This window comes from Telmatherina bonti (assembly GCF_933228915.1).
Source record: "Telmatherina bonti genome assembly, chromosome: 7".
In the NCBI taxonomy this organism is placed as follows: domain Eukaryota; kingdom Metazoa; phylum Chordata; class Actinopteri; order Atheriniformes; family Telmatherinidae; genus Telmatherina; species Telmatherina bonti.
Window position 1 is genome coordinate 23,525,573 of NC_136625.1, and position 26,371 is coordinate 23,551,943.

Sequence of the window (26,371 nt, forward strand, 5' to 3'; positions counted from 1 at the left end):
CTAACAGCACTGACTGAACAGGGCTTGTGCCTTCTGCCTGAAAGAAAGCACTTTGCAAAGATATAAATGTCTCATCACAGGATAAAGAAATACCTCAGAGGAACCCTTCATAGATCTTTAGTGACAACTCCCTCAAGTGAGGTATAAGGCCTCAACCATGCCATCAAAATACTCTGTACAGCATTACATTATTGCTCAGGTTTCCTTTTAGGTCAGAGTTACTAATAGATTGCTTTGTTGAGACAAGCTACTATTTCCCCTTCTCACTATGTATTTCCACTTCTCTGAAGATCTGGACAAAAGCCACAGGAAAATGTTACAAGCTTTTAAGTATGTTTTTCTTACTGATAGAGAGGTTCTCATGAAGGTTAGGAATCAAAACCGAAAGCTAGACAGTGTTATCAACAGATGTGCATTAGAACCGACATAAACTCATCCAAATATTTGGAAAGCTGTAAGAACAGTTTACTGAATGTTTGTAACACATATCTCCACAGCATAGAACTCCCATAACACACACATAATGACGGGAATATGTGTAATCTGAAGGTATGGAAGTCACAAACTGGGGGATTCAGCAGGAAGTCAAAACACTAAAGAATTCTGAGGTCAGAGTGCTCTTATTTACCCAAGCCTAATCAGAACTGTTCAGTACATAGTTGGAAAAAACAGGCTCATTCTCAAGACTGTTTCTCAAAGTACTTAGTTGCTCACAAGTGACACCTAACCCAAACCACAAACTTGTATCATTTAGCTTTTAGTATCTGCTGATCATTCACTGTGTTTGGGATTCAAGGGTAGGAGTGATGTCCCGTGCCAAGGCAGAGACTGCTCAATATATCGGTGTTTTCCTGGCAAAGGTGCAAGGGTATGAACTCCATTACCTTTTCTCATTATAGTACCAACTTAAATAGTGTGGAATTACTCTTATAGTAGAAATGTTATTCTTTAATGTCAAGCATTTGTTTTATCCTTGATTTGTAGATATTTGTTTATTTGTTAGGTTAATAATAATAATTATTATTATTATCAATAACAACAACAACAACAACAACAACAACAATAATAATATTAATAATAATAATAATAATAATAATAATAATAATAATAATAATAATAATAGACAATTAGATTAACCACTTCAAGAAGTTATCCTTTTGATAATTTTTTTTTTTCTCTTACAGGGCCCACCTGGTAAGATAGGACAGCAAGGTCCTCAAGGACCAATGGGACCAAGGGGACATGAAGGGCCACCTGGAGAGAAGGGCAGGATGGGAGCACCAGGATCATATGGCCTAGAGGGGCCAAAAGGAGACCGTGTTAGTATTCACATTCCTGTGCATATCATCCCCATATGTTGTGTTAAACACAGAGACCATAAAATCAACATTAAATGCAACTTTAGCTGATTAATGTCATTGTAAATCACTATGTATTATTAAAGTTATTCAAAATTATACATTGTCAATGAGAGACAAAAGGATGGGAGTAAAAGATTCTTTTTTATAAAACATTTCAGGGTATGACTGGTGTCCCTGGGTTTCCTGGTCATGATGGCTCCCCGGTGAGTTAACTGCTGCTTTGGTAGATGTTTCGGCAAAAATGGCAAAAGAAAACCGTTCTCATTGACACTGACACTTTGAAGTGAATAAGTTACTCTTTAACTGAACCAGTCCTGAATCTTCTTCAGTTTGTACCAATTGTATGAAAAGTTGAAGCAGTGTGGAAGCATGGATTTACCCTGCCATCTGGTGGACAGATGTTAGAAACCCTGCAACAATAGGACCAGCCTGGGTCTCTGCAATGTTTTATGGTGCTATATCGGGAGAGTGTGCCATAATAAATAATAAATGGCTATCTAAGGTACCGTATAATTATGAAATACTGAGCTAGTGCTGCAAAAATGATAAAACGTGAATCTTAAATATCCATGACAAGTGGAGATGGACAGAAGAACTGTCATTTTGAATATGCTGCAGTTCTTTGTCATAACTGGCCTACATTTCTCAGGGTCACACTGGACCAGGTGGTGAGCCTGGCTTGCCAGGAGTGGATGGTTGTAATGGGACAAGAGGTCGACCAGGAGATCCTGGTCTGCCTGGTTTGGATGGTCTTCATGGGCCACCTGTAAGTATTGTTTCAGCTCTTCAAGAATGAGATCTACAGACATGACATACACATATACATGTACTTTACACTGAATAATAAAGTAAACATCAGCAGAAAAGAAGAAAAAGTTTATTTTGTACTGAATGTGGTCATAATTTGCTAGATTCTCCATGAATGATTTATGGGAGTTGGCTTGATTTTGACACTGGCAGAGACACAAAAGTGTCCCACAGATCTTTGGAGAATAAGTTTATTTATTTATTAATTTTAAATATTTTTGCACTTAAAATAGATGTGCATATAATGTCATATCTATAAAAGCAGAAGTTTATATCTGTGTTTTTTTGTGTAATGAACAACTGATCTGGTAATTTCATATTACCTGCCATGGTATTGTTTATCTATTCCTCTGAGTGCCGTAGCAGTGAACACACTCAACGCTCAATTATTAATTATTCAACAACCGTTTGGTAAATCTTGTAGCCTTAACTTGTATGTTGAGGGAGAGATAAAGAGAAAAAGAAAGAAGCTCAGTGTATCAGGAAATGTCCCTCAGCAGTCTAAACCTATAGCAGCATAACTAAAGGATGCTAACCATCCCTAGCTATAGGACTTATCAAAAAGATAGGTCTTCAGCCTAGTCTTAAAGGTGGGGAGGGTGTCTGCTTCCCTAACACTAACTGGGAGCTTATTCCATAAGAGAGGGGCCTGATAACCAAAGGCTCTGCCTCCTGCTCGGCTCTTTGAGACTCTAGGAACCACAAGTAAGCCTGCAGTCTGCGAACGAAGTACTCTGCTTGGTATATAAGGAACAATGAAAATGTCTTGAAAATACATGTACTAAGCACGTCGAGAACGCGTTCTAAACATCTTTACACATTCTGAAGATGGTCTGAACGCGCTCTGAACGCGTTCTGAGCACATTCTGAGTGCGTTCAGAGTGCATCTAGAACATCTTTTGGTTGAGGACTCATTTTATAAAAAATTGTGGGGGCTGCAGGCTGCCTCACCCATCAGTTGTTGGTTGTTCACAGAATCACTGTCTTTAAGCAGGTTTGTGTTGTTCTTTTAAAACAAAAAGAAAAAGCCTTCCACTTTCAAACAAAGAGCCCAGAACTTTATGTGCTGCCATTTTGGATCTACCTACTGTACACTGTCAGAAGTTGTCCAGTAAAAGATAAAAATCTTAAACAGTACACAAGCAGCAGGCCGCTGATCCTCCACAGAGGGGATGCTTCCATCTGCTGGTTATTTTCGGAAGGACAGCTTCACCGCAGCTCATCGGGAAATAGTGATAGATCTACTGAATTGACCTTTTATAAATACATTTTTTTATTTGTTATTTGAATCGCCAGTTAATTATAAAAACTATGGATGAAACGCAACCCCATTGATGATAATAAATATTATATTTGCCAACTAATAAAACCCACTGCCAACAACTGATGGTGAGGCAGCCTGCAGCCCCCACAATTTTTAACGAAATGGCTTAAGTCCTCAACCAATGGATGTTAAGGAGGTCTGAATGGGTTCTGAGAACAAGTTAGTCTAATGATGACCTGAACACTACCAGGAGACAGGACCCCATCACACCATATATTCCACTGCTTGACAAAACTTAGCATGAGCCTAGATATTTGAAAGACTTTACTGGTTCTTTAAGCTTGACATGCATCAGGTCTTCTGAGTTTGTGGACATGAGTTGGAAGAACGACTCTTTTTGGCCAATCCATGATAAGTTGAGATCAAACAAAAGAAAATACATAAATTAACTATATATTTGATTAATTGATTTTGTTTATTTCAGTATCATCCACAAACGTGCCCAGCAACAGGTATAACACAGTCGGATTAAGACAGAAACAGAATGGCAGGTGTTTGTATGTACTTTCTCTCTTTCACCAAGGATCAGCAATCTTTTGGTCATGACTGCCCTTGCTGTGCATTGATTGGGTATAATGTCCGAACATCTGGTAATTGAGCAATCAGAAGACAGCCTCTTGAAAATAAAATGTGCATAAAATGCCACCACACGTAATTTATGCCACTGCACATCTTTTTGCACGAGCGCCCATAATATACGCCACTGTGCATTCAGATGCACAACACGCTTATGCAAAAGAAATGGCACATCTTGGTATTTACGGTTTAGAATATTGTGTTAATTTATGTCTGATTATTCATACTAACGGCTTGCCATATTTTCAATGTGTTTTGACACACATTTTGGGCGCAACCGGCCTTCCATATATGTGAACTACAAACCACAACAACAAATTTGCCAAAATACTTCAAAGAGGGACTGCAGTGATAGCCAATCATATTAGCAACAAATGAAAGCACAAATCCAATCACATGAATTTATATTGGTTATTAGGCCAGACTTTCTTATACTGGTTACCGCTTGTTCCAGATACAGAGAGACGATTTTATGCCTCAGCCGTTTATTAATGAAAAACCATAGGGACATCTTTGGACTTGCTACACATTGGTTGAACATGTTTTTACCATTCCTACCCAATTGTATGCCCATGCTGATTTATATCAGAATGGTATTAAGTACACATACCAAGCACGTATAAAGCCCTTATAAATAACCTAAACTAAACGTTAAGGTGATCATTTATACATTTATGTTATTTACTATGTTTTTAAAAGGATAATTTATACAAATTTTCTTGTTAGGGGATACCAGGTCCGAAAGGAGCTAAGGGAGAACCTTTGTATGGTGGTACCCTTCTAGGTTTTCCTGTAAGTAATACTGCGCAGATTGCTATAAGCACTGTTGCTTTCATTGATGTCATATATCTCTTTGATCACTGTGCTCAATAGTCATAATGTATACCAGTAAAAATCTTCTTTCAGTGCTCTTCCTCTTTTCTCTTAACAGGGAGAGCCTGGGAAAGATGGAGAACCTGGTCCACCTGTAGGTTTCTTATTCTTTCTTTCTTGCTTTGACACTAAATGAAGAGTTTTCTGTAATACAATGCCAGTTTATTTTTTATATATATATATATATATATATATATATATATATATATATATATATATATATATATATATATATATATATATATATATATATATATATATATATATATATATATATATATGTGTGTGTGTTTGTGTGTGTGTGTGTGTGTGCATGAGAGAGAGAGCATGTGTATGTACAATTTACTTACTTGCTTTTGTTTTTGTGGTTTTTTTTTTCTTTTTTCTTATGTTTTTATTTTATTATCTCAGGGAAGACAAGGAGTAACTGGGCCTAAAGGCAAAATTGGTCTTCCTGGCCTTACTGGGCCGGAGGTATAAAAAGTTGCTGTTCATGTTTTTGTAGATTATGGTAACCTTTCTAAGTAATATATAGTGCACAAGTGCAAAATATGCACTTGTTATCTCTCTTAGGGCTTCGTAGGACCTAAAGGTGTGAGAGGACTGCCGGTGAGTAATGTGCTTTTCAATTCATAATTGCACTCAGTGAAAAAAAAAGAGGTTGATAATGAAATAACTTGTCCATGTAACAATTAACATCAATTCAATCCAAGGTATTCAGGTTTTGCTTTCTGTGCAGGGTGACCCAGGAAGATCACTTGTAGGTGATAAAGGTGATAATGTAAGAAATCACTCTGGCCTTAAAAAACTATTCAGATGTTTCTGGCTTTGTATATGTATTTTTTATTTGTAACTTTTATATGCATACAAATCCAGCTTAGTGTTGTAATAAATGTATTTATTTCTTTAATTTCATACTTTAGGGTGAACAGGGCCCGCCTGGTCCACCAGGAGCAGAGGAAGTTGTGGAATATCCTCCACACATTCTTTCCCCGAAAGGCCAGAAGGTGAAGTTTAGGTTCTCATTCATTATGATTTTGAGGAAACTACTTTTCTGGATATGAGTGCTTAGGTATTTTAGCAAATTTCTGATTAATTTGAAAATCTTTTTTTTTTCTTTTGATTTTTTAAATTGTTTTTGCTTTCCAGGGAAACCCAGGTGTTCCAGGACCATGTGGACCAAAGGGTATAAGTGTAAGTTAGCTTGTAATCTTTAAGTGTGAAAAAGAGAGGCAAATGCTTATAATTAATTTTTTTTTTTTCTATTTATCAGGGTGGAAGGGGAGACTATAACATTGAAGAAATTAAAGGAGAACAAGGAATCCTGGGATTTCCAGGAAACAGGGTAGATTATTCACATCCTCCCATCGGTCTTGTAACACAAACATAAAAATATGACATTTTTCAGCTCATTTATGACATCCTCAGGGTCCATCTGGATTTCCAGGTAGAGATGGATTAACAGGACCTGAGGTACAAATGTTGCAGTTTTAAAATTTACTGTACATCACTGTGCTTTAACACTTTGTTCTCCAAGTCATTTTAAAATCATATGTTTTCAGGGTTTACGTGGAGACAAAGGACTTCCAGGCCTGATAGGAAGAACAGGACAAAAGGTAAACTTAGTTTAACCATCACATTAAATTAAAACACAATAAATAATGAATCCATTTTTATGCCTTCTGTTGGTAATATGGTCATATTTAGTGACAATTACCAGAAACAATTATTCACTTTCCTCACAAAAAGACAGATTTCTTGAATTAGACACATTTTGTGTTCAAAATTTTGATTTCCACACCTGCACTTAACAGGGCTACCCAGGAGATCCAGGTCCCCCCGGACCTTTAGAGTTTTATAATGGAAGTGAAGCAAGAGGTGAAACTTCGTCATCTATTGCAGTCCTTTTAGTTGACACTAGGGATGCACCGATACCAATATCAGTATCGGTATCAGCTTAATACCATGTATCAGTACTTGTACTTGGTATTAATGAAAGTGTTCCGCTACCACAACCGATACCTGATACCACACTAGTCAAGCCAGTGCAGATATGTTTGATTACATGCTTCGGATGTGTTTTAAAATAAGTAAATGCCATGAATGTTAAAAAGTGACATTTTTTGTAACACAAAAAGCAAGATCTTTGTACATGTATAGTTGTATTTAGATAAAATGTGTCAAATCGAAATAAAACTTGTTGGAATGGTTTGATCTGTAATGTTATTATAATCGTATTGGCGAGGTAACTTAAAAAAAGGATGAGTAATTTAGTACATCCTAATAAATGTTTACATAAACAGATTTGGTATCAGCAATTATTGGTAGCTGCAGATATTCAAATTTCAGATAAAGGTATTGGATCAGAACTCGCAAAAAGTGGATCGTGCATCCCTAGTTGACACTATTAACTACTGTTCTTATCTATCTATCTATCTATCTATCTATCTATCTATCTATCTATCTATCTATCTATCTATCTATCTATCTATCTATCTATCTATCTGTCTATCTGTCTGTCTGTCTGTCTTTTTGCACTCCTGCCTGCTTATCTGTTTGTCTGTTTGTATACATGTGATTTTAGAAGTGTTATGATCCTTCTTACTTGGTTCCAGGTGCTAAAGGTAATCGTGGATATCCAGGATTACCTGGTGTACCAGGGGAGCCTGGTTATATGGGCATGCATGGGCCGCCAGGACCACCAGGGTTATCAGGTCAGAGTTCAGTGTTTACTTAAGTTTAAAGTGTATTTTTTAAAGTCTTGTTTGAGTTTTTTTTCTTCTTTTTTTAAATGCATACACTCGAAGAAAATAACAAATCAGATTTTTGGGGTGCTTTGCTTCAGTCTAAGGGTGCTTCAGCACCCCCCAAAATGGGCTAAAAACGCCTATGTAGTGCATCAATAATGATAATGCTCTCTTTTGGGCATTCACAAAATGTAGATTTATGTAACTGTGATGGAAATTATTGTGATGCCTAAAATGTTGTTTTTAATTCCATCATCAGTGGTTTTCCTGAGCACATTTTTTTTTTAAAAATTGCAGGTCTCAGTTAATAATTACTTGTACGTTTACATATTTTCTCGTACTTTTTTAGAGGTATATGAGCTGCCTGGTCTACCTGGTCCACCAGGTCCCCGTGGTGAAAAGGGCAACAAGGGAGACCCTGGGAGGTACAATGAATATGAAATTATTCTGTTTCCGGGATCCAAGGGAGCAAAAGGACTCCCAGGACCTAAAGGTGTCACAGGCCTCCCTGGTCCTCCAGGTATATCTGTGATCACTTTATTTTCTTCACTATACAAGCATTTCCTATTTGTGCTAGTTAATCGCATACAATTGCAAATTTATTTGAGAAACGCTTATTTCTTGGTTTCTGTTTCTGTGTCTGCACAATGTATGACCAACATGATGGGATATCACCAGGATGTGGAGGTAATACTATTTACGTTCTCATAAAAATACTCAACTATTCATTCAAATGGCTTGTAGATGTTAATTGTGATGTCATCTCTTGCTGGTTAATGTCTCAGACTACTATTGTGAACCTGGCGAGCCAGGAGAGCCAGGAGATGATGGTCCCATAGGATTACCTGGAAACAAAGGTTTTAGAGGAATTAAAGGTAATCTTTAACTATTAAATCTTTTGCAATTAATCTACATTTAAAACACAGATTGTATTCTGCTGTGATAGACTGTCCGGTTGTACCCAACCTCTGTCCTGGTCATTGCTGGGATGGGCTTCAGCTTCCCCGTGACCCTTAATTTGATTAAGTAGCATAGAAAATGAATGAACGATTGTGTACTATGTCATTTCAAATCAAAGAAGTTAACTTAGTCTAATGTGGATCATGTACTTGTCACATATGCATCTATGCCTCCATTAAAAAACCTTTAAAATGAAAACACTTAAGAGTGGAACATAATGGAAAAAAATAATTTGAATTAACACATAACAGTGTAGAAAAAACAGCTGTTAGTGCCAAGCAGGCTAGTCTCTTAATCTGAGATTTTCATATGTAGGGTTCATAGAAAATGTTCAAAAATGAGAAAATAAGAAAAGTGCAGCAGGACTCATCTTGGCTAGCAAGGCTTTATTTATTTATTTTTTTTTTATCAATGGTTAATTCTGGTGGTAGTGTAATGGTGTATGGATTTTATTTTGTACACTGTTGGTTTCTTAGAACCAGATGAGCCTTATGTGCCCAAGCATTGCTGAAGTCCATTAATTGCACGATAAGAAAAAATGTGCGCAATAAGTTTGCCAGAAGCAATCATTTTCATTTGTCTTTCTTTTTCTCTTGCTCACTCCGAGTGAGTGCAGCATTTGTTTTAAAAAAAATATTAACTAAACACAGCAATACAACAAGCTTCCATCTGCACTTAAAACAAAATCGTCAACTGCAGTTTTTCCAGCTGGGAAAAAAAGACATCAACAATCTGCATGGATGCACATACATGTTACAAACGGCTAGTCCACAACTTCACAATAACATGAAAAATGACATACTGAAGGCAATCAAAGGCATTCAGTTTTACCATTCCACCTCGGGTCAAGTCCAAACATGTCCCCATATATGAGCTTGACCATAGACTATCTAACTGCGTTACATAGTGTTTGAAAACCACATGTTCCAGATAACCAGACTGCCATAACCCCATGAGAAATCCTGATGTGTTTTAGCTGACTGGGGACTGGATATGCATAAACTATTTTGCACATTGAGCTAAATGTTCTTTAGAAATTAAATTATGTTGATCCTTGAAAGGGTGTACTTGCATAATCATGGCCAATTTGTTATTTTAGTTGAAAATGGTCTCAAAATGACAACAATAATTGCTTAGCGGAATATTATCATCTATCGCAATAATTTCTGAGACATTTAATCACATAGCTAAATTTTTTACCATGACAGGCCTAGCCAGAAAGACAGAGGAGCGTCAGCATGGGAAAGCTCCTGTCATTGCGACTCATAAGTGACCTTGTGTCACCCACAACATCCTTGCAGAAGGACACAATCAACGCCATCAAGGAGGTGGTGCAGGAACTGGGGAGAAATAAAGATCACACTGACCGAAATTACACTAAAAGAAAAGCTTGTGAATAAATAAGAATTCTCCGCCTCTTGTATCACTTCTAGATGCTGCATAAAGCAGCAGCGTGTGGTGCTAACATGAACGGATGGATTTGAGGTCAGGGAAAACAGCACTTGTCTTTGGTGGTCATGACATGTTCTCATTTAGTGCCATGTTATGCAGCACATGTCCTCGTGATCTTGCACACCTTTGCATGTGTGTAACAGCTTCCTCTGTGCATCAAGGCACATCCACCTGTCCTTCAGCAGTCCAATGGGCCACTCCACCAAGGCATGTCTGGCTGTGTCACTCATAGTTCAGTTCCTCTGCGTTCTGGGTTGGAAAAAAGAGATAGCAGTCCCAAGTTTTCAGGCAGTTCCCCATTTGAAGGTGCCATTTTTAAGTACTTGCGGAGGGAATAGCACAACCTGGATCTTCCTGGCATGGTGTGGATACTCCTGCTGCACAGCACAGGCAGTTGGAACCGGCTAAAGAGCTGATTGTCCCTGAAAGTTTGCTCACTCTAGAGTCTTCCATGCACCTGGTCCTCCAGCAGAGACATTGTGCACATTTTCTAAGTGTACAAAAGCATGATAGATAAATTTTATGCCCTGTTTTCAAAGTATAAAGGGTGTTTTCCTCTGTCTATGAAATGTGATATCTTGCTTATCCTTGTCATTGTTTTTCTTACAATTTTAGTCCTGCAGTAGATTTTGAAGGAGTATAATTAGAGTCATTAGAGATGTCATTTTCATGTCTAAAGGTTGTCCAGGGGAATGTACATGCATTCATGATAGGGGAAGTGTAGGACCTCCTGGTCCAAGTGGTTATCCAGGCCCTCCAGGGTTACCAGGAGCTCCAGGACTTAAAGGGGACCCAGGGTTGAATGGAGATGATGGTCCCAGCGGACCACAAGTAAGGAAATAATTACTTATATCAGGCACCGTTTCCTTAAGAGTTCAGTCTTTGTAATAACTACACAAAAAGGTTTTACATTCATCTTAATTTTTTTTACAGGGCTACCAAGGAATTCAAGGGTCAAAGGGTCAAAAGGGTCAGAAAGGTGACTCTTTTATAGGGAGCGCTAAAGGTGAGGATTTGCTATAATTGTACTGCACAAAGTTTACAAACTTGTGTTTTGTAAACACTGAAGAAAGGCAACCAGTGCAAGATGTACTCTTCACACTGTTTAGTGCAATAAATCTATATTAAATATAAGTTAAGCCTTTCAGAAGATAACTTATATTTCTAGTTATTTAACATTTATAACCTTGTTATTTTCTGTTTATGTAAGGTGCTAAAGGTGACAGAGGAGAACCTGGATACCCCGGCTCTCCTGGACTGATAGGTAGGCCAGGAGAAGATGGTATCCCTGGGATTGTGGGGGATCCTGGACCACCAGTGAGTTTGTGTACAGTTTAAATTCAATGAAATGTGTGTTTTTTTTTTTTAAATGAAGCAATTATTTGATACAGTTAAATAATTATTAATTCCACTACTTGTAGAACACCTATTCCAATTTTCCATGTCTTGGGCTCTACTTTTGTAAGTGTTTGAGTCTGTTCTTTTGATATATTCCAATATTTTTTCAGGGTGATGGACAAGGGTATCCAGGAACACGTGGTCCTAAAGGCTACCCAGGTCTTGGTGGGGACAAAGGATTCCCAGGACCTAGGGGTCCCCCAGGTCCTGGCTTCCCAGGCCCAGTGGGGTTACCTGGATCTCAGGGAAATCCAGGACTTCCTGGTGCACCAGGCCCTCCTGGACGACCAGGCCCTCCAGGTCAGGACTCACTAAGCCAGGGGTGCCCAGCACTGGTCATCGAGGGCTGCAGTCCTGCAGGCGCCCCTCAAGGAACACCTTTGGGCACCCCTATACTAAGATGAAACTACCCACCCATTTCTAATTTGGCAAGGTCTGTGACCTATAGAAATTTGTTGTTGTGTGACTAGGTGAACCGGAGAGATGCTGTGATGAAGACGAATTTGGCCCACCAGGTCCTAAAGGCGATCAAGGTTCACTAGGTAAATTATGCCATATTTCTTGACCCTATTTTTTAAGCTTCCTTTTCAACATTGTTTTTTTCCAGTCATTGGTCCTTGTCATCAGTTTACAAAATCTATGTCAGTCAACAAACTTTTTACTGATACAATTTCAGCTTCCATGTTGTGGCCTCTTCATAGGGATTCCAGGTGAATCTGGGAGAGATGGTTTTCCAGGGGCACCAGGACAACCGGGCCAAAAAGGCATGAAAGGAGATGACGGTGGTGGGATAGGAATACCAGGTAATGTTCTATTATATTATATACATATCCATCCATCTATCTATCTATCTATATAGATCTCTCTCTCTCTCTCTCTCTCTCTCTCTCTCTCTCTCTCTCTCTATATATATATATATATATATATATATATATATATATATATATATATATATATATATATATATATATATACATATATATATATATATATACATACATGTATATCATTCGAAATACAAACAACTAGTTATCCAGTTGTTTGTTTGTTTATAGTCCATTCTTGTTTGTCAAAGGGTTACCAGGTTTAAATGGGGATCCAGGTTACCCTGGTGTCAGTGGAACTACTGTTGATGGCCCACCAGGCCTTCCTGGATTACCTGGACTACCAGGGAGGAAGGGTGCTCCAGGAGAAATTCTCAATGCCCCACCAGGTGTGCCTGGCCTACCTGGGCCCCGTGGGGCTGTGGGAAAGAAAGGAATCTCCGGTGCTCCTGGAAACCCAGGACCTCCAGGTAACAAGTACTGATATATGTAAACACAAACAAATCTCAAGCCTTTTAGGCTTCAGTTAATACTACATAAAGCAGACAAAAAGATCCTCAACTCGCAGTGTTCTTCCAGTTATATTGGTATATTAAGATACAGTATGATGATCATTGGGGATGGATAAATTACAGGCGTACAAGGTCAACCAGGAGCACCAGGACGCAAAGGAGACCCAGGGATCAACGGTGACCCTGGAGACATTGGTCACCCAGGTCCACCCTGCACTTTGTGTGATGTGATAAGTTTGCCAGGTCCTTCAGGACGTCCAGGAAACCCTGGTTTGAGGGGAAAACCAGGTGAGCATATATTTGATAAATAGTTCAGAGACACACATAGATTCATGCATAATTATGTTCTGTGATTTGTTACAATATTGCACAGGCTACCCTGGTCAGAAGGGTGTGAAAGGAAATATAGGCCCACCTGGCCGTGGACAGAAGGGTCCACCAGGTCTTTCTGGTCCACCTGGAGTCCCAGGCCCAGCAGGACCAAGAGGTGCTGTTGGACCCCCAGGAGATCCAGGTTTTATAGGTCATTCAGGAATCAAAGGCAAGTCAGTGGCATGTCAACAGCATGTCTTTTAATTATTTAAACCAGGGTTGTCAGACTTAAATATGTATGACGGTTTGCTACATCTAATATCTCATTTAGTGTGTCTTTAATATAAAGAAAAAATCTCTTTAATTAATGTAGGTGAAAGGGGGCCCCCTGGCAGAATATCAGCAGGTATACAAGGGCTTCCTGGACCTCCAGGACTGAGGGGTAAACAGGGAGAGAGAGGTTATAATGGATACCCAGGTGATCCAGGAGATCCAGGACTTCGTGGCTATAAAGGTGGGTCTTGATGTAAAGTTGTCTACTCATTCTCAACAAGTGCTGTTTGTAGTTTTTAGTACATATCTGGGGCTCTGTGTCTGTGTCAGTTTTTTCAGTCTTTTGTGTTGCTGCTGTCTTACAGAGACAAAGAAATCAGTAAAAGAAATTTGACTCTTAAGAGGATTTACTGCCCTTTGGAAAATCTTAGGGAGAGAGTGCATATGGCGCATGAGGTGTTCTCTTGGAGGTGTGGTTACCTGGGAGAGAAGCTGATTGGGCTAAATTTATTTTAGTGAAAGTTCATATTAGCTCACAATTAAATTAGTTCAGGTTAGGATGTCTCCAAACCTTTCTTTTCCAAGTCGCATTATCCTAACAGATAAACAGACAAATGCAGATGTGAAATAATTCATGTCCCTTGGCAGGGTGATAATATGCACTACAACAAGTTGTAGACACCAGTTTGAAAGCAGCTAACCTCCATAAGGACCAGAGTTGTGAGATTCAAATTAGAAGGGTGTCTGACCTTTGTTTTGGTTTTTGTGCTGTGTTTTCTGTGTCTGGACTCTGTGGTCTATCCAGGTGTATCTGGACCCCCAGGAATAGCAGGGAAATCTGTGGTTGGCAATATGACAAAAGGCCCTTTGGGACTTCAAGGAAAGAGAGGGCCTTCAGGGGTACAAGGACTTCCAGGCAATGGCACTTTAACCTGCTTACTTCTTGAAACTGTTTGTTTTAATTTTATTTACAAGAAAGGTAGATTTTATACTAGTATAAGCAGAATTGTATCATAATAATGTTTTGGTCACTTCCAGGCTCAAAAGGTGCACCAGGTATACCAGGTGATTCAGGGCCTGATGGATGGCCTGGTCTACCAGGACTTAAGGGCTTTACTGGTGCTCCAGGCAGAGCAGGAATACCAGGATCTCCTGGACTTCCTGGACATAAAGGGTTTCCTGGCCCCATAGGATATCCTGGAGACGAAGGAGATCAGGTACACAGTGAAGCTAATTTATTGTTTCATATTTCTGTTGTAGTTAATTGTGTTTGGTTTATTACATTTTCAGCATGTAACAAACTGCCACTCAAGTCCAAACTTTATACAATTTAAATACATGTACTGAAATAAAATGTATGTTTGGTTAAATAGTCAAATGGTAAATAGTTGTAGTAAGAAATAATATGAAAATGAATATTTAAAATATAGTGAATGAAAACAAATAGATACTGGCAAATAAAACAAAGCTAAAAATATTTTTAAAGCTCAAATTAGAGTAAACCTAATCTTAAATGAGACAATAAAGATATATGAAATGAAAGGAAAAAATAAAAACCAAAACTGCTGATATTTCTTCTGTTAGTTAACTGTCCCACTAAAACCAATGGGAAAGCAGTCCAAAGTTTTGAGTGGTAGTGTACATCCTGTATTTCTTTCTGATTAAACATTATCTACATTTTATCTTTATAGTTGAGCGACTCTGTTAGATACATCCATCCATCCATCCATCCATCTTCTGCCGCTTATCCAGGGTCGGGTCGCGGGGGCAGCAGCCTAGCAGGGAAGCCCAGACTTCCCTCTCCCCAGCCACATTTGCCAACTCTGTGGGGGGATCCCGAGGCGTTCCCAGGCCAGCCGAGAGATATAATCCCTCCAGCGTGTCCTGGGTCTTCCCCGGGGTCTCCTCCCAGAGGGACATGCCTGGAACACCTCACCAGGGAGGCGTCCAGGAGGCATCCTGACCAGATGCCCGAGCCACCTCAACTGGTTCCTCTCGATGCGGAGGAGCAGCGGCTCTACTCTGAGCCCCTCCCGGATGACCGAGCTCCTCACCCTATCTCTAAGGGTGAGCCCGGCCACCCTGCGGAGGAAACCCATTTCAGCCGCCTGTATACAAGATCTGGTTCTTTCGGTCACGACACACAGCTCATGACCATAGGTGAGGGTAGGAACGTAGATCAACTGGTAAATCGAGAGCTTCGCCTTCTGGCTCAGCTCCTTCTTCACCACGACAGACCGGCGCAGAGCCCGCATTACTGCAGACGCCGCACCGATCCGTCTGTTGATCTCACGCTCCATCCTTCCCTCACTCATGAACAAGACCCCGAGATATTTAAACTCCTCCACTTGAGGCAAGACCTCACTCCCGACCCGGAGAGGGCAATCCACCCTATTCCGGCTGAGGACCATGGTCTCAGATTTGGAGGTGCTGATTCTCATCCCAGCCGCTTCACACTCGGCCACGAATCGCTCAAGCGAGAGCTGGAGATCACGACCAGATGAAGCCAACAGGACCACGTCATCCGCAAAAAGCAGGGACCCAATCCTGAGGCCACCAAGTCGGATCCCCTCAACACCTCGGCTGCGCCTAGAAATTCTGTCCATATAAGTTATGAACAGAATCGGTGATAAAGGGCAGCCTTGGCGGAGTCCAACCCTCACCGGAAATTAATCCGACTTACTACCGGCAATGCAGACCAAGCTCTGACACCTGTCGTACAGGAACCGGACAGCCCATACAAGGGGGTCCGGTACCCCATACTCCCGGAGTACCCCCCACAGAAGCCCCCGGGGGACACGGTCGAATGCCTTCTCCAGGTCCACAAAACACATGTAGACTGGTTGGGCAAACTTCCATGCCCCCTCCAGGACCCCAAAGAGGGTATAGAGCTGGTCCACTGTTCCGCGACCAGGACGAAAACCACACTGCTCCTCCTCAATCCGGGATTCGACTATCCGGCGGACCCTCCTCTCCAGGACCCCTGAATAGACCTTACCAGGGAGGCTGAGGAGTGTGATTCCCCTGAAATTGGAACACACCCTCCGGTCCCCCTTCTTAAAAAGGGGGACCACCACCCCAGTCTGCCAATCCAGCGGTATTGCCCCCGATGTCCACGCAATGCTGCAGAGGCGTGTCAGCCAGGACAACCCCACAGCATCCAGAGCCTTAAGGAACTCTGGGCGGATCTCATCCACCCCCGGGGCCTTGCCGCCAAGGAGCTTTTTGACCACCTCAGCGACTTCAGCCCCAGAGATTGGAGAGTCCACCCCTGAGTCCACCAGCTCCGCTTCCTCATCGGAAGACGTGCTGGCAGGATTGAGGAGGTCTTCAAAGTATTCCTTCCACCGACCCACTACGTCCCGAGTTGAGGTCAGCAGCTCCCCACCTCCACTGTACACAGTATTGATGGAGCACTGCTTCCCCCTCCTGAGCCGCCGGATGGTGGACCAGAATCTCCTTGAAGCCGTCCGGAAGTCTTTCTCCATGGCCTCGCCGAACTCCTACCATGCCTGAGTTTTTGCCTCGGCAACAGCCGAGGCTGCATGCCACTTAGCCCGCCGGTACCCATCAGCTGCTTCCAGAGTCCCACAGGCCAAGAAGGCCCGATAGGACTCCTTCTTCAGCTTGACGGCATCCCTCGCTGCTGGTGTCCACCAACGAGTCCTGGGATTACCGCCACGACAGGCACCAACGACCTTACAACCACAGCCCATTTGGACTCAATGTCCCCCGCCTCACTCGGGACATGTTCGAAGCTCTGCTGAAGGTGGGAGTTGAAGCTCGCTCTGACAGGGGACTCAGCCAGATGTTCCCAGCAGACCCTCACAACACGTTTGGGCCTGCCAGATCTGACCGGCTTCCTCCCCCACCATCCGAGCCAACTCACCACCAGGTGGTGATCAGTTGACAGCTCCGCCCCCCTCTTCACCCGAGTGTCCAAGGCATGTGGCCGCAGGTCCGACGATACGACTACAAAATCGATCATCGAACTGCGGCCTAGGGAATCCTGATGCCAGGTGTACATATGGACACTCTTATGTTGGAACATGGTGTTCGTTATGGACAATCCATGACGAGCACAGAAGTCCAATAACAAAACATAATTTGGGTTCAGAGGGGGGGGGACCATGCCTCCCAATCACTCCCCTCCAGGTCTCACTGTCATTGCCCACGTGAGCATTGAAGTCCCCCAGCAGAACAATGGAGTCCCCAGAAGGAGCACCCTCCAGCACTCCCTCCAAGGACTCCAGAAAGGGTGGGTACTCTGAACTGCTGTTCGGCGCATAAGCACAGACAACAGTCAGGACCTGTCCCCCCACCCGGAGGCGGAGGGAAACTACCCTTTCATCCACTGGGGTAAACCCCAACGTGCAGGCACCAAGCTTGGGGCTGATGAGAATGCCCACACCTGCTCGGCGCCTCCCACCACGAGCAACTCCAGAGTGGAAGAAAGTCCAGCCCCTTTCGAGGGTACTGGTTCCAGAGCCCAAGCCATGCGTCGAGGTGAGTCCAACTTTATCTAGCCGGAACCGCTCAACCTCGCGCACAAGCTCAGGCTCCTTCCCCACCAGAGAAGTGACGTTCCACATCCCTAGAGCCAGCTTCTGCAGCTGGGGATCGGACCGCAAGGGTCCCCGCCCCTTGCTGCCGCCCAGCTCACATTGCACCCGACCTCTACGGCTCCTCCCGCAGATGGTGAGCCCACGGGAGGTGGGGCCCATGTAACCCTTTCGGGCTGAGCCCGACCGGGCCCCATGGGCGAAGGCCCGGCCACCAGACGCTCGCTCTCGTACCCCACCTCCAGGCCTGGCTCCAGAGGGGGGTCCCGGTAACCCGCGTCCGGGCAAGGGAACATTCATGCCCAGGTTGGTCGTCATCATAGAGGTCGATTTAGAGAAAACTTCATATGGTTTCCAGAATGCAGTCCACCAGGCCCTTGAACATAATGATTCCCAGTCAAGTACCTATGTTATTTTAAAATGGTGAACAAATTGTACAGAAAATTAAAATTTTTTATTTAGAAGTCAAGTATTCAACTGATAACATGTCAAAATAATCATATGAAAGAACAGATGATGAAGTCTAAAACGAGGTTCTTTTTCAAATGACAAACTGAATTTCTATTCCCTAAATTTCTATTGCTATTCCCAATTATTGATATTTGTGTCCATGTTTAAAATAAATTAAATCTAAAAAAAAAGGCCAGATGCATTTTGCAGAAAATTTGCAAGTGACAAGGAGTTAAATATGCTTTTTTTTTTTTTTTTTTTTTTTTTTTTTTTAAAGTTCCAATTACAATTTTAGATATCAGAAGAAAGGCTAAATAGTGTCTTCTTGGTCTAACAGGGTGATCCAGGTCCAGACGGACTCTCAGGTATCCCAGGGCCACGGGGTTTTCCTGGTGCTAAAGGTAAGTTAATAGACATGTTTCTTTGAGATGTTGAACTTAATTTATTGAAGATGTTTTATATTTTATACATGTACATATATATATATATATATATATATATATATATATATATATATATATATATATATATATATATATATATATATATATGCATATATATATATATATATGTACATATATTCATTCGTTCAACATTATCCAAACCGCATAGTCCAACAAAGGGTCATAGGGGAAGAGCCCATCCCATTCCCTGGGCCAAAGGCAGGGCACATGGCACATATATACTTATATATATATATATATATATATATATATATATATATATATATATATATATATATATATATATATATATATATATATACATATATATATATATACATATATATATATAGAGAGAGAGAGAGAGATAGATAGATAGATAGATAGATAGATAGATAGATAGATAGATAGATAGATAGATAGATAGATAGATAGATAGATAGATTTTTTTACACATTCTCTTTTTTTGTTTTTACTTAGTCTGTTGGCTGCAATAGACTGGCGACTTGTCCAGGGTTTACCCTGCCTCTCGCCCAATGATAGCTGGGACAAGCTCCAGTTTCTTGTGACCCTGAATTGGTCTAAGTGGTCAAAAAATAAATGGATAGATTATTCTTTTGGACTGACGCTAACAATACAAAACATTTTTCAGGAGTAAAAGGAAAGTTTTATGGGGAACCTGGTCTACCAGGACCTAAAGGATTGCCAGGAGAGATTGGGCCAAGTTGTAAGTTAACAAGATGTCGCAAAAAACAAAAGAAATGTTACAGATAATTCCTCGGATGAATAAATAGAAATTTTTATTATTGTGACTGGCTATCAAGCACATCCTGGCCCTTATGGGATTTCTCAAATATATCCACAAATATGACTTTTTTTTCGCACTTTACAGTTCTAACTACATAGTCATTTTCTCTAGCATCAAGAGGGAGTCCAGGAGATCCAGGTGACCCAGGACCCAGGGGTCAGCCAGGACAGCATGGAGCACCAGGCAGTATCGGGGAACCAGGACAACAAGGAGGACCAGGTAATTCTCAGTAAACTTTTAGGGTTAACATCAGTTAAATCTTTCTCTCTTGCATATGGGTGGCGTGCCTGTATAGATTAGCAGTAGAACCTCACAGCAAAAGGTTCTGGTTTCAGTTCTTTTTCTATGAGGCACTGTCAGGGACATTGTTTCGACATTACAGACAGGCATCTATGATTCTGGACTCTTTCACACATTGTATAAAACCCCTTGCTAACTAAAGTGTAAGGCTTTCATACAAGCTGCTGAAAGGTTTTCTCACATGCTATTGGAATGTACTCAAATACTCAACTGAATATATCACTGAAAGTTCATTCAACTGCTGACATTATTTTCTGAAACATTTCACACACAATTACAATTCTCTTAAACACTGTGAAACGCTGCTGCATTTATTACCGAACTTCTCTCAAAATATTTCATTTGAACAGCATGATATTTCAGTGGACCAGGCATCAACTCAGTGGGAATGAGAAGTGAATTATCATTGGCTTGTTCTTGATGACGTTCTTGATGTCTGCACAATACCCATCAAGAAGCTCAGCAGCAATGGTGTTACTTTACAATATATTGGCTTCTGCAGAGAGTGTTATTCTTCAAACCTTTATCATCCTAAGTGTAGTTATCCTGATATGTCTCATGTTGCTCCTTAGGAGGGAAAATATAATAAGTGATTTATGTCAGAAACTATTTTACATTTCAACATATACAACACTGTGATTCACAAAAAAATGCAAGAAGTAATTTTACATTTTTCTTACTCATTAACAATTTCATGAATTCTCATTTTATCCTAGAATATTTAGTAGTAATTAGTAATTCAGAATTCAGTAATTCAGTCAAAAATGATCTCTTGAGCACTTTTAATATGTGTACTCTCAGGCTTGCCAGGACCATATGGCCCATCTGGTCGTCCAGGTCTTCCAGGTCCTCAAGGTGATCAAGGACACGTGGGACCACCGGGCCCCCCTGGTCTGCATGGAAGACAAGGTACTAATACCAAAAATCAATTTGTGAGTAGTAATTTGCCTGTGCAATCTAGAATTTTGCTTGTGTGGCGGATTAGTGGTTTGTGGGTGGTTTACTAGCAAGGATTGCATAAATGAGCGGCAGGTGAAAACATGTTTGTGACTCCCTATTTAAATGAAGATTTTGTGCATTTTGTAGTTTGCCGCATGGTGAGTTTGGAGAGAAAATATGACCTACAGCAATAGAATCTGACTGCAACATAAAAAAAAAAACACTACCAGAGCAAATATATGAAAAAGTCTATGCTGTTGGTAAAATGATGCCAACAAAAGATGACATAAAAGACAATAGAAGAAGCCAAAAGAAATAGCTTACTGGCATATCCTAAAACATCTGCAAATAAAACAGGTGGAGGAGAAGGGTGTAGGGGCTATGCACTGTCACCTTAAAAAAAGAAAGAGAGAAAGAAAACATGAACGGCTATGAAATGGTCTTGTGTTTTAATGTAGACCTAATTCCATAGACTGTATGTAAAGAGGTGGACATAGCCTCCGTGACGTCACCCATAGGTTTCTGAAGAGCTGAATTGAAGCTCGGTGGGCGGTTCCTACCATCGCCATCTTGGCAGAGGCATGTGCGTCGTCTCACCCGGAAAATACAAATATGGGCAAAGAGGTGGAGCTGAGAGAGGGCTGTGAGCGTCATGGTGGATGATTGACATCGAGCGAACTCCGAGCTTTCTGTTGCTAAGAGCTAACCGAAATAACAGGAGCTAACCAGCTAAAGGAGGTAAGTGTGCTAAAGCTAAGTCACGTTATTAACTGACTAAAAACTGCGGTTGTTTTACGTCCTTCTGACTTGAAGCCGGAGATTGGTACCTGTCAATCAAAAGGACACGCCCCAAAATATGCCGAACTTTGAGATTAAATTACTTTAAAACGGGCAAGTTAGAAAAAAATTCACTGCCCCAACAGTTGTCATTAAGGTAAACCTGACCTATTAACCGAAAATGGGGTTTTGAACCAGGCTGTAAACATGTTATTCCTGCCGTGAAGTTGGTCTTTTTAACATGGGAGTCTATAGGGATTTGCTCTGTTTTGCAACCAGCCCCTAGTGGATGAGGGGGAAACTGCAGTTTTATGCACTTCCGCATAGGCTTCACTTTTAACTGCCGGAGGTTGCCGCTTGCCTAATTCTTTTTTTTTTTTTTTTTTTTTTTTTCTATGAAGAATTTCAACAATCGAGTCACCTAAAAGCCAGTTGTCTAAAGAAACACTAACCTTCTATTCATCACCCATTTAGGAGATGCTTTTTATCCAAAGCAACTTACATATGACTTATACACCCTGATAGGCACATCAGAGGGTAGCTTCAGGATAGTGTCTTGCCAAAGAGCACTTTGACACATAGTCAGGGAAAGCCTGGAATCAATCTTCAAATTTTCCTGTTGAAAGACTAAAGCGCTTCCTCCTGAGTTACACCCACCTTGGAGAACTGTTTTACAAAATAAAATAATCATACGCTGACCCAAGGTCGATTAAGCTTGTGGCATCGCAGACTCACTGTACAATAAGGAAATTCATGTGCCTGCGATTTCTGTACACATGCTCTGTCTGCGAGGGGGCACAAGCTGCACATGGACAGTCTTTTGCTCCTATTACTCTAAGAACTGTAACAACTGCAATAAAACTCTTGTTTAGTAAATGACTGCAGAGTGCGTGGAAACCTAATAACTGACCATCTGGCGACACATGGCATGTAGGACTTGGACAGCAGATCTGGTAAAAGATGTAACACACAATATCTGTCATTTGCTTCAAAATAGCAAATCTGGATGAGTCACATCTTTTGATGATTGTGTTCTCTTTCATCCCAAATATATTCACACAAGGGTAAAAAACAGGTTCCCCACATTTCCTTGCTTTGTTTCAATGTCTGCTTCTTGTGACAATAAAAACAGCGATTTGCGCAATGATACACAGACTGGGCGTTCTTGTGAGATGTTAAATATAGGCAGAGCTTCTATGAGCTAAATCGCCTTTAGGTTTGATAGATCCCATTTCAGGTGCTGATTTAATATATTAACATTTCTCCTCCCAACACATACAAAATAGCTAGTCAACTCCTTGTATTGTACATACATTCACATAAATATACTAGTTGCAAGTGCAGTATTCTATGTCTTTGAAAGACGCAACCCTCAGGTTGCCCTCAGCAGGTGTTAGTAAATCAGATTGTACATTTTTATGTGTGTCCATTGAATTTGTTAGTACACAAACCTTTAGTTGAGCCAAGTCTAAGTCTAGACTTGTTAAGTGAATTGGGGGAAAAAAAGGTCATACCTGGTTTGGGTATGACTATAAGGTAAGCTGTATTCTGTCTTTTAGATGTTGATAATATGCTCATGATTGGAGATTTATTAGAAAGTTAACAGAAAAAATAACAATATGTGATTAGGTATTTTTTTCTTTTAATTTTATGATAGGGCCCCCTGGACCACCTGGTTTAGATGGTCTGGATGGCCTAAGAGGTCCAAAAGGAATGAAGGGAGCAAGTGGTAAGAGGAAATTTTGGTGTTAATATTCGCAATGACCTGACTGTATAGGACTCCAAAAACATCCCTTAACAAGAAGGCTGAAGAGTGTGATTTCGACTCACTATAAAGCTTAAGACTTTCAAGCAAAACCAGTCTTAGAAGCAGAATAATCAAGGATGTCATATGTGTGCTTATTTCAAAAGGAGAGCTGAGCACATTTTTTATGTAATGCTGTGTTATGTGAAAACTCTTATAATCAAGGCATAGATCTTCCTGGACCTCCTGGGGAAATAGGTTTTCCTGGGGTCAAAGGTGCCAGGGGCATCCCAGGACCTCCAGGAGGTACTTATCCTGGGGCTAAAGGTCTAAGAGGACCAACTGGAATTCCAGGTATTACAGCTGTTATAAACTATTCTATATTTATCATGCATCTGACTTCATTTGTGGCCTAATGTTTTCAGTTTGAGTTCTCCACGATTTTTACTTTAGTGAGACAGGTTAATTATTAATACAAATATTATTCATTTGGCATATGTTTACACTTAATTTCTGGACTATTGGTCATTTCCACCTGAACTGCACTTTGTATTTTCTTTAGGTCCCCCAGGCCACCCAGGTGAACCTGGATATCGTGGTGAAGCATGCCAAAGTCCTTTGCAAGGATACAGCGGAGATATTGGATATGAAGGATCTGTTGGACCTCCAGGTATGTCTCTAATTATACTCACCATTGTACATTTCTGAAAAAGGACCCTATGTCGATTATTGTGAATACACACTGCTGATATGCATGACAAACCATGTATTAAGTTTCTGTGATTTTAAATTGGTTGTCAGGTCTTCCTGGATTACCTGGGGTACCAGGAAGTCACATTTTGCCCAAGGGAGACCCAGGACCCATTGGCTTTCCTGGGTTCCCAGGCCAAAAGGGAAATAAGGGTGTTCCAGGGCCTCCTGGGCTTCAGACCTGCTGTGGCCATATTGGACCAAAGGGTATATTACAGTGCAAGAGTGATGCCATTAGTGTTTAACAGTGCTGCCATTCACTTAAAAAAATGTTTGAAAACAATGACAGGTGAGAGAGGTGTTGTTGGTCCGGTTGGTCTACCAGGACCTAGAGGTCAGAGAGGTCTCCCTGGGCCTCAAGGTTGTAAGGGACAAAAAGGCCCAGCTGGAGATACAGGTGAGTGGCACTGTTGCAAAAAAAAACCAAAAAAAACCTAAATCATATACATACACTGCACTATTTACTAAATACAAAAAGTAAATATGAATGTTCGTTTACGGGAAATACATTTTATGGTGATTTTTCTAGGTGCTAAAGGTGCACCAGGTGACTTAATTTACATAGACATAAGCTTAGCTCCCTATGGACCTCCTGGACTACATGGTCCCCCAGGACCAGTGGGACCTACAGGTTACGTGGGCCCACCTGGATCTCCAGGACAAAAAGGTAAGGACTTTTTGTGTATTGTTTGTGTACAATTCTACTTGGCATTTTAAAAATCTGTGCTGTGTAGTATTTTTAAATCCTCATTTCCCTTTTACAGTTCATGTACATATGTAATGTTTTTTTTCTTTTTATGTTAAAGGAGAGAAGGGACCCAAAGGGTCTATGGGTTTTCCAGGGAGAACAGGCCTGCCCGGTCTTAATGGCCCAGTTGGAGACCCAGGAGATGTTGGTGTGCCAGGATTTAATGGGCCTCAAGGTGGAAAATCATATACAGTAGTTTAACTTTTCAAATCTGTGAAGTGACTATATTCTCATAATCAACTCTATATGTCATTATTGTTTTGCATTCTATACTGTTATACTCCATATGTAATCTGAGTAAAACTGCATTCACATTGTGGCAACATACACATAATGCATATCAGTTTTTTTTTTCTTCTTTTTGGATTTAATTTCACCTTGTTTGTCCATATGCTGCATATTGTAATATGGGTTTGTTTGTTTTTCTTTCTTTCTTTTTTGTTAAATAAAATCATGTTTTAGCATGATTAAAAATAAAACCCTTTGTCAACTCTCTAAATTTCAGGTATCCCAGGTCCCCCTGGTGATCAAGGAGCACCAGGTTGGAGAGAACCATCAAGGTCTGGTTTCCTTTTAGTTATCCACAGCCAGTCAGTTGTGGTGCCACAGTGCCCAGTCAGCAGTAACCAACTTTGGGTAGGATACAGTCTCATTATATTGGAGGGGCAAGAAAAGGCTCACACACAAGATCTGGGTAAGTGTCTCTCCTGCCCTTTTCAAAGTAGTTAATTAAATACCTTTGTGGTTTGAAAAGCCCTTCTCTCCATATGTTTTATCATTTCTCTTTTCCCTCCACTCTCTGCAGGCCAACCTGGCTCTTGCCTCCCCATTTTCTCCACAATGCCTTTCTCTTATTGCAACAAAGGAATCTGCCGCTACTCTAATCGCAATGACAAATCCTATTGGCTCTCCACTACTGCTCCTATACCCATGATGCCACTCTTTGGCTCAGAAATTAAGAGCCATATCAGCCGCTGTGTGGTCTGTGAGATGGTTTCATCTGCGGTGGCTTTTCACAGTCAGGATCGTGTGATCCCTCCATGCCCGCCTGGCTGGAGGAGTTTGTGGACAGGGTACTCCTTCCTACTGGTGAGTTGATTATTCAATGGTATTGAAGAAAAATATATTTACTTTGACCTCACTGAACACCCCGTACCTCTCGGCCATCAGCACACAGGGGCAGGCGACGAGGGTGGTGGACAGTCTCTGTCTTCTTCAGGCAGTTGCCTTAAGGATTTCCGAACTCACCCGTTCATTGAGTGTCAAGGTGCGAGGGGGTCCTGCCATTACTTTGCCAACCTCTACAGTTTTTGGCTGACTACTGTGCGTCAGACGGAGCAGTTCATCACAGCAAATACGAGCACCATCAAAGCTGCTGATGAGCAACGACACAAGACCAGCCGGTGTAATGTTTGCATCAGAAAAAAATGA

At 41.1% G+C, this 26,371-nt stretch overlaps 1 protein-coding gene across 1 annotated transcript; it reads left to right on the plus strand.

Moving 5' to 3' along the window:
- Positions 1-806: 806 nt before the first annotated feature.
- LOC306758485 (uncharacterized protein) lies at positions 807-26,371 on the plus strand (the record flags this gene model as incomplete). Its single annotated transcript, XM_079243812.1, has 43 exons — positions 807-860; positions 1,185-1,319; positions 1,520-1,564; positions 2,011-2,127; positions 4,795-4,860; positions 5,000-5,035; positions 5,353-5,415; positions 5,515-5,550; positions 5,865-5,948; positions 6,091-6,135; positions 6,215-6,286; positions 6,370-6,414; positions 6,504-6,557; positions 6,756-6,819; positions 7,557-7,655; positions 8,038-8,208; positions 8,474-8,563; positions 10,780-10,931; positions 11,034-11,106; positions 11,311-11,417; positions 11,609-11,798; positions 11,969-12,040; positions 12,200-12,301; positions 12,574-12,792; positions 12,958-13,122; positions 13,208-13,375; positions 13,520-13,660; positions 14,225-14,335; positions 14,458-14,636; positions 18,769-18,832; positions 19,527-19,601; positions 19,794-19,901; positions 20,784-20,891; positions 23,356-23,427; positions 23,668-23,796; positions 24,005-24,112; positions 24,244-24,399; positions 24,482-24,589; positions 24,722-24,859; positions 24,999-25,115; positions 25,446-25,634; positions 25,746-26,029; positions 26,111-26,371. 43 exons carry the CDS (start codon positions 807-809, stop codon positions 26,369-26,371), a joined length of 4,872 nt encoding a protein of 1,623 aa, XP_079099938.1.